At 37.4% G+C, this 12,205-nt stretch overlaps 1 protein-coding gene across 7 annotated transcripts in view; it reads right to left on the reverse strand.

Annotated features, from left to right (window-relative positions):
• Positions 1–12,205, reverse strand: part of IFT88 (intraflagellar transport 88) — a 135,586-nt gene that overhangs the window by 73,609 nt on the left and 49,772 nt on the right. For all 7 annotated transcript variants that reach the window (XM_038573513.1, XM_038573509.1, XM_038573508.1 and 4 more), the window contains exon 14: positions 11,886–11,972. In XM_038573513.1, coding sequence (XP_038429441.1) covers positions 11,886–11,972 — 87 coding nt within the window. The remainder of the gene's footprint in view (positions 1–11,885; positions 11,973–12,205) is intronic.

A 12,205-nucleotide genomic window follows, 5' to 3' on the forward strand; every position in this document is an offset into this window, starting at 1 on the left:
GGGCAGAAAGCAAGAAAACTGTCATTATTTGCAAATGGCATAAATGTGTACGTAGATAATCCAAAAGAATCTAGAGAGGACTATCTGAATTAATAAGTAAACTTATTAAGGTCAATGGATAAAGATCAATATCTAAAATTCAAATATATGTCTATATGCTAGAAAATCACAACTAGAAAGTGACAATTTAAAACTATGCCCTATCCATCAAAAACATCACACATGTAGGAATAAATGTAAAAAAAAAAAGGCATGCAGCTCTCTAGACTTAAAACTAAAACATATTTGAAAGGAATTAAGAAGACCTAAAAGGAGGAATGTATTGTACTACAGATTTGAAAAGTGAACTTTTTTTTTTAAGATTTTATATATTTATTCATGAGAGACACAGAGAGAGAGGTAGAGACACCGGCAGAGGGAGAAGCAGGCTCCCTGCGGAGAACCTGATGTGGAATGAGATCCCGGGTCTCCAGAACCATGCCCTGAGCCTGAGTTGAAGGCAGACGCTCAACCTCTGAGCCACCCAGGTGTCCCAGTGCCTGTTGGCTCCAGTGGCCACTGGTGGCTCCTACAAACCTAGGTCCCTGGCCCGACAGGCAAAGCAGGCTCCAGTGGTTTCAGAGAATCTCCAGGTTCCCAGCAAGCTCCCATGACTGTAGCCCCAACTTCCAAACCATCTCAATTATCAGTTCAGCCCCCAGGGCCCCAGGTTCAAGCAAGCTCCCATGGACCCAGGTTCGTGGTCCATCCAAATGCCATAATGTCCTCTGCAAATCCAACCTCCATGCCATCCCCTGAGGGCTCCAGGTTACAGGCCAATTCCTGCAGTTCCAGACTACAGATTGGCTCTCACAAAACCAGGCTCCCAGCCTGTTTCAGTACCAAACTAGCCTCTGTGGACCTAGATACTAGGCCTACCCTAGTGGTCCTCAATACCTGGCTGGTACCTGGAAATCTAGGATCCAGGTCTGCCTACACAGACCAAGTCCCCTAGCCCATCACTACAGATTCAAGTACCAAGCACACTCCAGTGAACTCACGATTCAGGTCCACACTGTGGCCTAGGCGTCAGGCTGATCCTCACATACTCAAGTAGTATGCTTGCCCACCTACTAACCCAGGCACTAGACCTGTCCACTCAAGACTTCACCAGATGGTCCACCCACAATCTCTGGACAGGCTGATTGGTGAAGGGCTTTGCCTGATAAAGCCAGTCTGTAAAGGCTGGAACAGGTGCCTACTTTCTCAAATATACAGATATCAACACAAAGACACAAGGATCATGAATAATCAATAAAATATATTACCACCAAGGGAAACTAATGAAATTCTAAGGATGCTAAAAAAAGGGAAGTATATGAATTGTCTGACAAAGAATTTAGAATAATCCTCTTTAAAAAGTTTAGTCAACTTTAGACAATAGATAACTAAATGAAACTAGAAAAATAACACATGAATAAATTGAGAAGTTCCATAAAGAACTAGAAACCACAAAAAAAACCAGAAATCATAGAGTTGAAAACACAACTAAACTGAAGAACTTGTAAAAAGTTTCAACAGACTTGATCAAACAAAAGAAAGATATAGTGAATTACTAGACACATCATTTGAAATTATCTCATCAGAAGAGTAGAAAAATAAAAGAATGAAAGAAGCCTATGTGAATTGTGGGACAGCATTAAAAGAAACAACTTATACATTATTGGAGTCCGAGGAGAAGAAACAGAGAAAGGAGAAGAAAGCTTATTTAAGGAATAATGGTTGAGGGCAGCCCGGGTGGCTCAGTGGTCTAGCGCTGCCTTCAGCCCAGGGTGTAATCCTGGAGACCTGGGATCAAGTCCCATGTTGGGCTCCCTGCATGGAGCCTGCTTCTCCCTCTGCCTGTGTCTCTGCCCCTCTATCTCTCTCTCTCTCTCTCGGTCTCTCATGAATAAATAAAAATAAAATCTTAAAAAAAAAAAAAAAAAGGAATAATGGTTGAGAACTTCCCAAATCTGGTGAGAAATTAGACATTCAAGTTTATGAAGCTAACAGGTAACCCCAAAATTTCAACACAAAACAATCTTCAAGACACACTATAACAAAATAATGTCTAAAATAAAAGATAAGGGGATCCCTGGGTTGCTCAGCAGTTTGACGCCTGCCTTTGGCCCAGGGTGCGATCCTGGAGTCCCGGGATCGAGTCCTGCATCGGGCTCCCAGCATGGAGCCTGCTTCTCCCTCTGCCTGTGTCTCTGCCTCTCTCTCTCTCTCTCTCTCTGTGTGTGTGTCTATCATAAATAAATAAATAAATCTTTAAAAAATAAATAAAATAAAATAAAATAAAATAAAATAAAATAAAATAAAATAAAAAGAGAGGAATCCCTGGCTGGCTCAGTCATTTGGGCATCTGCCTTCGGCTTGGGTCATAATCCCAAGGTTCTGGATCCAGCTCCACACTGGGCTCCCTGCTTCTCCCTCTGCCCCTTCTCCTGCTCATGCTTTCTGTCCCTCTCTTTCTCTCTCTCAAATAAATAAATAAAATCTTCTAAAAAATAAAAGATAAAAGAATTTTAAAATCAGCAAGAAAATAAAATTCCTCACATATAAAGGAACCCCTATGAAACTACTAGCAGATTTCTTAGCAGAAACCCTGTAGGCCAGAAGAGAGTAGGATGATCTATTCAAAGTGCCCAAAGAAAAAAGCTATCAACCAAGAATACTTAACCTGGCAAAATTTTCTTTCAGAAAAGAAAGAAAGAGACTTTCCCCAAACAAAAGCTAAGGGAATTCATCACCACTAAACCTGCCATATAAGAAATGCTGAAAGGAGTTCAAGATGAAGTGAAAGGATGCTAATCAGTAATATGAAAATATATTGTTAAAGTTAACTAAACAAATTTGGAATACTGTAATATTATAATACAAAGATGTGTTAATCACTCAATTAAAAACTATAAAGGACAAAAGTATTAAAAATAACTATGGCTACAATAATGTTAGTGAGTACACAATATTTAAAAAGGTAAATACACATACAATATAAAAAGAGGTAAAATTATAGGGAGTGTAAGAGTAGAGTTTTTGTATGCAGCTGAAGTTGTCATTAACTTGAGGCTATTATAACAACAAAATATTTTATGTAAACAAAAATCTACAGTAGATACACAAGAGATGGAGAGAAGAGAAAGCATACCACTATGAGAAAATCATCAATTCAAAAAAAGAAAAACAGCAAAAGAAAAAACAAGAGAACTACAAAACAGCCAGAAAATAATAAGATGACATTAGTACCTGTCGGTAATTATTAATATTATTAAACAAGTATTCAATTATTAAGTTAATAATTATTAAACTTAATAATCACCTATCAATATTCTTACCTATCAATAATTACTTTAAATGTAATTGGATTAAATTCTCTAATCAAAAGCAGAGAGTGTCTGAATACATGAAAAACAAGTCCCAACTATACAAGAGACTCATTTCAGCTTTAAGGAGACACACAGGCTCAAAGTGAAGGGAAAGAAATAGTCCTTAAAAAGAAAAAACCAAGAGCTATACCTATATTAGATTAAATTGGTCTTAAGTCAAAACTGTCACAAAAGACAAAGAAGGTCATTATTTAATGATAAAGAGATCTTTCATCAAAAAGATAGAATAATATATATATGGATTCAGTATCACAGCACTTAATTAAGCAAATATTAACAGATGTGAGAGAAGTAGGCAGCAATACAACAATAGTTGGGGATTTCAGTACCCCACTTTTAACAATGAATAGATCGTTCAGACAAAAAACCAGTAAGAAAACACTGGACTTGAAATATATGTTAGACCAAATGGGTATATAAAACATTTTCTCTAACAACCTCAAAATACACATTCTTAAGCACACAGAAGAAATTCCCCAGGATAGATTATATGTTAGGTCACAAAACAAACATGGCAAGTGTAAGAAGACTGAAATTATACTTAAGTATCTTTTCCAATAATGGTATGAAACTAGAAATCAATAATAAGAGAAAAATTAGTAGATTCACAACATGCAGAAATTAAAAATAACACTCCTGAATAATCAGTGGGTCAAGTAAGGTATCAAAGGGAAATTTAAAAAAATACCTTGAAACAAATGGAAATAAAACATACTAAGAGTATGCAGCAAAAGCAGTTCTGAGAGAAAAGTTTATAGTAGTAAGTACCTATGCTAAGAAAAAAAAAATCATAAACAACCTAACTGAATATCTCAAGGAACTAAAAAAAGACCTAGGTTAAAAATTAGTAGAAAGAAGTAACAAAGATCAGAGCAGAAATAAATGAAAGAAACTACAAAAACAATAGAAAAGATTAACAAAATTAAGAGCTGATTATTTTCTTAAAAGAGTGAAAAAAATGATAAATCTTTAGCTGGACTATATAAGGAAAAAAGAAAGATGAAAATAAATCAGAAATGAAAACTGGAGAACTAGAAGAAAACATAGGTGAAAAGTTCTTTGACATGGATATTGGCACCAATTTTTTAGATATGATACCCAAAGCAGAAGCAGTATAAAAAATAAACAAGAGGGACTACATCAAACTAAAAAGTTTCTTACAGCAAAAGAAACTACAAAAAAAAAAAAAAAAAAAAAAAAAAAGAAAAGGAAAGAAGGAAAAGGCAACCCATAGAATAGGAGAAAATATTTGTAAATCACATATGAACATATCTTGAAGATACTGTGGGTTCAGTTCCAGACTCCTGCAATAAAGTGAATATTGCAAAACCATAAGTCAAATGAATTTTTTGATTTCCTAGTGCATATAAAAGTTTACACTACACTGTAGTCCATGAAGTGTGAAATAGCATTATGTCTAAAAAAATGTACATAACTTAATGAAAAATACGTTTTTTTTAAAAAAAAAATGCCAATCATCATCTGAGCTTTCAGCAGGTTGTAATCACTGCTCACAGATCACCATGATGAATAAAATAATAATGTAGGACTTCCGGGGAAGATGGCAAAGTAGGAAGACCCTAGGCTCATCCTGTCCCATGGATACATAACACCCACATTAGTGTAAATTACCTAGAAAATAGCCCAAAGACTGGCAGAACAAATTCCACAACTAAAAGTAGAGAAGAGGCCACACTGAAGAGGGTAAAATGGGCAGATTTGCCATTGGGAACTAAATGGGATTTCAGGCTTGGAGAGGGGAGAGAAACAGACCTTCATACTGGGGAGCCGGCCTGGGAAAAATGAATTTCCTAAACATCTGACTTTGAGAACCAGAGGGACTGAATTTTATGAGTTCTTAACAACCAGTGGGATTTAAAATCTGGAATTAAAAAAAAATTAACAGGCTTAGCTCTGGGAGAGCCTATGAACAAGAGGAAACTGAGTACCCACCCTTAAGGAGACAGCACCACAAACAGCTTGTGGAATACAGCATAGAAACAGCAGTTTGAAAGGTACCTGGGACATATGGGAGGAAGTTATTTACTAGTCTCAGAGTGTATCACAGAGGGACAGAAATCCCTGGGGAACTCCTCCAGGAATAAAGGAACTGGCAGGTGACATTTTCCTCCCCTGCCCCCCAGTATAAAGACATGTCTACCTACAGGTCTTGCTTTCTAATTTGTCAGCACTATTGCCCCCATCCTCACCTGTTGTGCTTCCACCAGTCCACCCCTCCAGACAGCCTGCCTTACTTAGCCTAGGTACATCAGGGCCTCTCCTGCAGAGGCAGTACTGGAGCCCCACCAGCCTGTGATGTGCATTAGCAGATCTGTCTTCAACACACTCCTGGCCAGAGTCCATATAGGGCAGTGCCACAGGCCTGGCAGTGTGCAAGTCCCATTCCAAAAGCAACTCTTGCCATGGAAAGAGGGCAATATAACCATACCAGTGAGATGGCAGCCCCAATGGAAGCTTCTCAGGGACAAGACAGGGCAAGCACCCTGCAGTCTGGTGCTACTGTATCTCTGGCAAATGCCTGGTCCAACCCAACTGAAGCCCAAGGCATCTGCGGACTGGCCCACTGAACCACAGGGATAAATACAGCCCACGACAGGCAGAGAGAGCCCTACCCATGCCTGACTCGAGGCAAATGCAGCAGAGCCACAGCAGCAGGGTGCACACACCATACACAGGAGACACTCTGAAGCTGCAGGTTCTGGTAAACAGGGGACACTGCACAGCAGGACCTCTTCTTCATAAGGCTAGTACTCTGAAGAGCAGGGGATGTAGCTGACTTTCCTGACACACACACACACACACACACACACACACACACACACACACATACACAGACACAGAGAGTTAGACAAACTGAGGAGACAGAAGAATGTATCCCAAATCAAAGAACAGGGCAAAACCACAGCAAGAGATCTAAATAAAACAGAGATGTGGGATTCCTGAGTGGCTCAGCGGTTAAGTGCCTGCCTTCAGCCCAAGGCATGATCCTGGAGACCCAGGATCAAATCCCACGTCAGGCTCACTGCATGGAGCCTGCTTCTCCCTCTGCCTATGTCTCTGCCTCTCTCTCTCTCTCTCTCTCATGAATAAATAAATAAAATCTTAAAAAAAAAAAAAACAGAGATGTAACATGCCTGATAGAAAATTTAAAGTAATGATCAAAAAGATACTTACTGGACTTAGGATAAGAGTAGAGGAAATAAGTGAGACTCTAAACAATAAGATGAAAAACAACCTCCCTCAATTATTATGTATCTTGGTGCGGACCTCCTTGGATTCATTTTGTAGGGGAATCTTTGTGCCTCCTGAACCTGAATTTCTGTTTCCTTCCCCAAATTCAGGAAGTTTTCAGCCATTATTAGTTTAAATCAATTTCTGCCTCCTGTTCTCTCTCTTGTGCTTCTGGGATCCCTATAATGCCAAGGTTGTTACGCTTGATGGTATCACTGAATTCCTTAAAGTCTGTTCTTTTTTTTAAAAAAAGATTTTATTTATTTACTCATGAGAGACACAAAGAGAAAGGCAGAGACATAGGCAGAGGGAGAAGCAGGTTCCCCAGAGGGAGCCCGATGGGGGACTTGATCCCAGCACAATCTGAACCAAAGGCAGATGTTCAACCAATGAGCCACCCAGGTGCCCCGGAATTTTCCCTAAGAAGACCTACAAATGGCCTACAAATGTAATATTATCAAAATGATGAGACGTGAGTGTTGGAGAAAAAGGAGCTCTTGTGTACTGTAGGTGGAAATATAAACTGGTGTAGCCACTCTGGAAAACAGTATGGAAGTTTCTCAAAAAATTAAAAAGAGAACTACCATAAGATCTGGGTATATAGCTGCAGGAAGTGAAATCTCTAAATCAAAGAGATATTTGCACCTCACATTCATTATAGCATTATTCACAAAAACCAAGAAATGTAAACAATTTAAGTGTCCAGAACAGATAATGGACAAAGAAAATGTGACATACACAGACACATGCACACAAAGTTGTATTATTTAGCCATAAAACAAAGGAAATGCTGCCTTTTGACACAGCATAAATGAACTTCAAGGGCATTATGCTATGTGAAATAAATCAGATAGAGAAAGACAAACAATGCATATTCTCACTCATATGAAAAACCTAAAATAGAAATAGAGAGTAGAATGGTGATACCAGGGGCTGAGAGGTAAGGGAGATAGGGAGATGTTGGTTAAAGGGCAGAAATTTTTAGGAATAAGTAAGTTTTAGGATTTAGTGTATAAAATGGTGACTATAACTAACAATGCTGTATTATATACTTAAAAAGTTAAGTAAAAAATCTTAGCAGCACAATTTTAAAAAGATAATTATGTGAGCAGATGGAGGTGTTAACTAACTTTACTATGGTAATCATTTTATGATATATATTTCAAACCACCACACTGTACACCTTACATCTGCATATATTATATGTCAATGATATCTCATAAACATGGGGAAAATGCTGAGCTTGGATAAAACAATATGTGAGTGCAAATCTGGAACCTCAGTAAAAGAATGGGTCTTCTACTTAGATTCCTTCTTTCATTATATCAGTATCCACACCAAAAATCTCCTAAAATCTATCTTTAACATAAATGTAAATATGTTCATTTTCATAGTTCACAGTAGTTTGTGAATAATTCTTAAGTGAATCTACCATTTTTCTAATACAAGGTATCATTTACCAGTAGAGACATATTCTAGAAAAACCATACACCTAGGTAAAAGTAAAATGGTATTCGAGTAGAACCGCTTAGTCTGGTTTGATCTCAGGTCTAATATGACAAAAGCAATGACTTTTGATGAGTTAAAACATTAATTTAGTGGAAGATGTTAAACTGGTTGAGGTTTGATAAATGTTCAAAATTTCACTCAATTGCTAGCTTGCAAAGACACAATTATAATCATACTTTTGAAAATGTAAAAACATGAAAAATTAATATGTACTCCTAGTAAACCTTAAGATAATTCAGGTTAGACTTAGTAATAGTAAATAAGTAATATATACTACTCAGTAAATTACAGATAAATAAACAGTTCATTTATTGAGAGGAAGCTTCCCCCCTCCCCAGATGAAGGAGTTCTTTGATTAGAACCATGGTTTGATGCCCACAGAAAGGGATATAGTGATTCTGTTGTACGATAACACTAGTCAAAACAAAGTGGAGTACTGTGTACACATTTTAAGGGACTCATTTATAAACTAGGCAGGCAACTAGTTAGGTAGAAAACCAGTCATTTTAGAAAAACACACTATATCTGAAATGAATAAAGAAACTGGGACTGTTTATCTGAAAAGAAAAAAAAAAAAAAACTCTGAAGAAAGTCCTTTCATCACTATCGGCACCAACTGGCAAAACTTCAGATTCAAAACAGCAGCAGACATATGAATTTATCTCTCTGTGAGCAAATACAACTTCTGGAAGAATGAGAAAGTGCTGGCTTATAAAGCAGAGAAAAGGAAGCTTCCTTTTCCACTAAGAAAGCAGCAATGGAGGAGTGAATTTCCTGCCCCACTGAATCCAGGTGAGATTGGGGTTCAGGGATGGGAAATGAGGGGCTGAGCTAAGAAGACGCCTGAATCAACATGCCTGCCTACAGGGCTCTTACGGAATCACTGAGCACTCCACCTCTACATGCAACAAAGCTCATAGACTCCCCTTACCCAAACAACCAGAAACAATGAAAGTGCTCTTGTAAATATAAAACAAAAATGTACTGACAAAATAATTAATGGAAGGATTGGATGAGAAAGTCAAGAAAATCTCCCAGAAAGCAAAGCAAAGCAAAGTTGAAAAATATAAAAGAAAGATAAGTGATAAGAAGGTCCAAAAACCAACTAATAGAAATTTGTTTATATATATATAATTTATATTACATATAAATGTAAATATGTGTGTGTGTGTGTGTGTGTATATATATATATACACACAAAGATTTTTTTTATTCATGAGAGACACAGAGAGAGAGAGTGAGAGAGAGGCAGGGACACAGGCAGGGGGAGAAGCAGGTTCCATGCAGGTAGCCTGACGTGGGACTCAATACTGATTCTCCAGGAACAAGCTCTGGGCCGAAGGCAGCGCTAAACCACTGAGCTACCCAGGCTGCCCCTAACTAATAGAAATTTATGAGTAGAGAAGAAGCAAGTAAATTATCAAGGAAATAATAATACTATTTCCGCAAATTGAAAGGAAACAATAGATTACAAATTGAGGAGTCTATTGAGTGCTTAGGAGGAAGACAGGAAAAAAGACAAAGATACCATTATGAAATTTCAGAATAACACAGCTACAGAGGGAATTCTAAAAATCATCAGAAAGAAAACATAGGTCACCTACAAATAACAAAGATGAAACTAGAGTATTAGACTTCTAATTAATAATGCTAGCTTGTTAGCAATGAAGAAATGCTTTTAAACTTCTAAAAGAAAGTTACAAGTTAGAATTTAAAATTTTTTGCCTGATCAAATAAATGCCCAATCAGGAATGAAAACAGAATTAGATGTTTATAGATGTACACAAAAAGATCTTAAGGGGGTTAATTAAGAATGAAATTAAGAGAAAAATAAAGAAAATGTTAAACAAGAAGAAAAATCAAAACCAGAAGAGAAAGGACAGTAACCCCGAAGATGACATTTAATACCAGGCCAAGACAGTAACCTTCATATAGAAACTGAAGCAAGAGAGAGAGATTCTGTAAGGGAGAACTCCAAGAAAAACCTGAATCTGCGACAGAAGCAAAGAATGCAAAAAAAGAGAGCCAGGCAACTGAAAATATCAATAAAAACAAAACATCAAGAATCAACTGTGAAGCCACTAGTACAAATTAAATCAGGGAAACAATGTATCTCAAGAAACAGAATGGACAGGGGATCCCTGGGTGGCTCAGCGGTTTGGCGCCTGCCTTCGGCCCAAGGGTGATCCTGGAGTCCTGGGACCGAGTCTCACATCTCACATCAGGCTCCCTGCATGGAGCCTGCTTCTCCCTCTGCTTCTGTCTCTGCCTCTCTCTCTCTCTCTCTCTCTGTGTGATCCCAGGATCCTGGGTGGAGTCCTACATCAGGCTCCCTGTGGGGAGCCTGCTTCTCCCTCTGCCTATATCTCTGCCTCTCTCTGTGTCTCTCAAGAATTAAAAAAACAGAATACAAACTTCTAGTTATAGAATAAATAAGATATGGGATATAATGTATACCATACTGATGGTGGTTAACAATACAGTATTGCATGTTTGAAAGTTGCTAAGACATCTTAAAAGTTCTCATCACACACACACACACACACACACACACAAAAAAAAAGGTCTCATCACAAAAAAAATTTGTAACTATGTACGGTGACAAATGTTAACTAGACTTATTGTGATTATTTTGCAATATATACAAATATCAAATCATTACGTTGTATGCTTGAAATTGATATAATGACACATGTAAATTATATCTCAATAAAAAACAAAAAGAAAACTAAGATAGTTAACTCTTCTGTACTTGACTTTATAACTGTACAATAAGATTCTGTAAGGTATCATACTGAAGAGATCATAGACTCAGTCTATGTTTGCTTGAAATATCACAGAAAAAAGTTCCACAAGGGGCAACTTTGGGTTCAGTACAAAGAAGATTTTTCTACCTTTAAAGATGTTCAGAAATAAAACAAATGAATTGAATACCAGAAGACTCCAAGCAAAAATTAAATGGCCACCTATATGTGATGCTACAGAAGGGATTCCTGTACTGGGCGGAAGTAAGAATCAAATTCATTACTCATTCAACAAATGATCTAAGATTTTTCCAACTCTAATAAAACTTTTCACTTCTATTTAGGAAGTACATTACATCAGGAGACAACAGACCCTTTAGGTAGGAGAGCTATTGCTTGGGATAGAAAGTTTTAGTACTACTGACAAACTTAAGGTAGAAAAAGGAGAAAATGAGAAAAATACAGTAAAATGAAAGAGAATACAGGTTAGAATTTATACAGTGGAAGTAATTATGTATTCTTTTTTTTTTTAATTTTTATTTATTTATGATAGTCACAGAGAGAGAGAGAGAGAGAGAGAGAGAGAGAGGCAGAGACACAGGCAGAGGGAGAAGCAGGCTCCATGCACCGGGAGCCCGATGTGGGATTCGATCCCAGATCTCCAGGATCGCGCCCTGGGCCAAAGGCAGGCGCCAAACCGCTGCGCCACCCAGGGATCCCTAATTATGTATTCTTATATTGAATGGTAGCATACTTGTCATAGTAGTTAAGAAATAATATAAGCAATAAGAAAAATACATTAGAACTTTTAGAATGTCCTACATTGATTTTACCACACAATATTATTTGTCTGGTAAGTAGAAGTCAATACTAATAATTACTCACTTTTCTAATACAAGGCTAAGTCAATAAAGTATAAATTATGAAAACAACATATCCATCCAGTTATATTGAATTTCTCTCTTACCAATCATAACCTACAGCAAAAGATGTTTCAATTACAGGAGCAATGAGTTTTGCGGCTGTCATTATATATTTTTCTGCCATGGCTTTCCTACATCAAACAAACAAAAAAGTTTTATTGAGAAACATGAGAAGAGGAGTTTGGATTTTTGTTAAGTATAAACATTACCTATCAAAGCTAACACACCATGAAAGCCTACTAAATGGTGGACAGTTACACTAGAAATTTGTTGGTAAGTCAGGCTAACAATCATGGCTAGGAAATGGGATTAGCAAGCCACCACTGCCATCTAGATCAACAGTTCATTTTTTTTCAGTTCATGC

Source organism: Canis lupus, chromosome 25 (assembly GCF_011100685.1).
Source record: "Canis lupus familiaris isolate Mischka breed German Shepherd chromosome 25, alternate assembly UU_Cfam_GSD_1.0, whole genome shotgun sequence".
Lineage (NCBI taxonomy): Eukaryota > Metazoa > Chordata > Mammalia > Carnivora > Canidae > Canis > Canis lupus.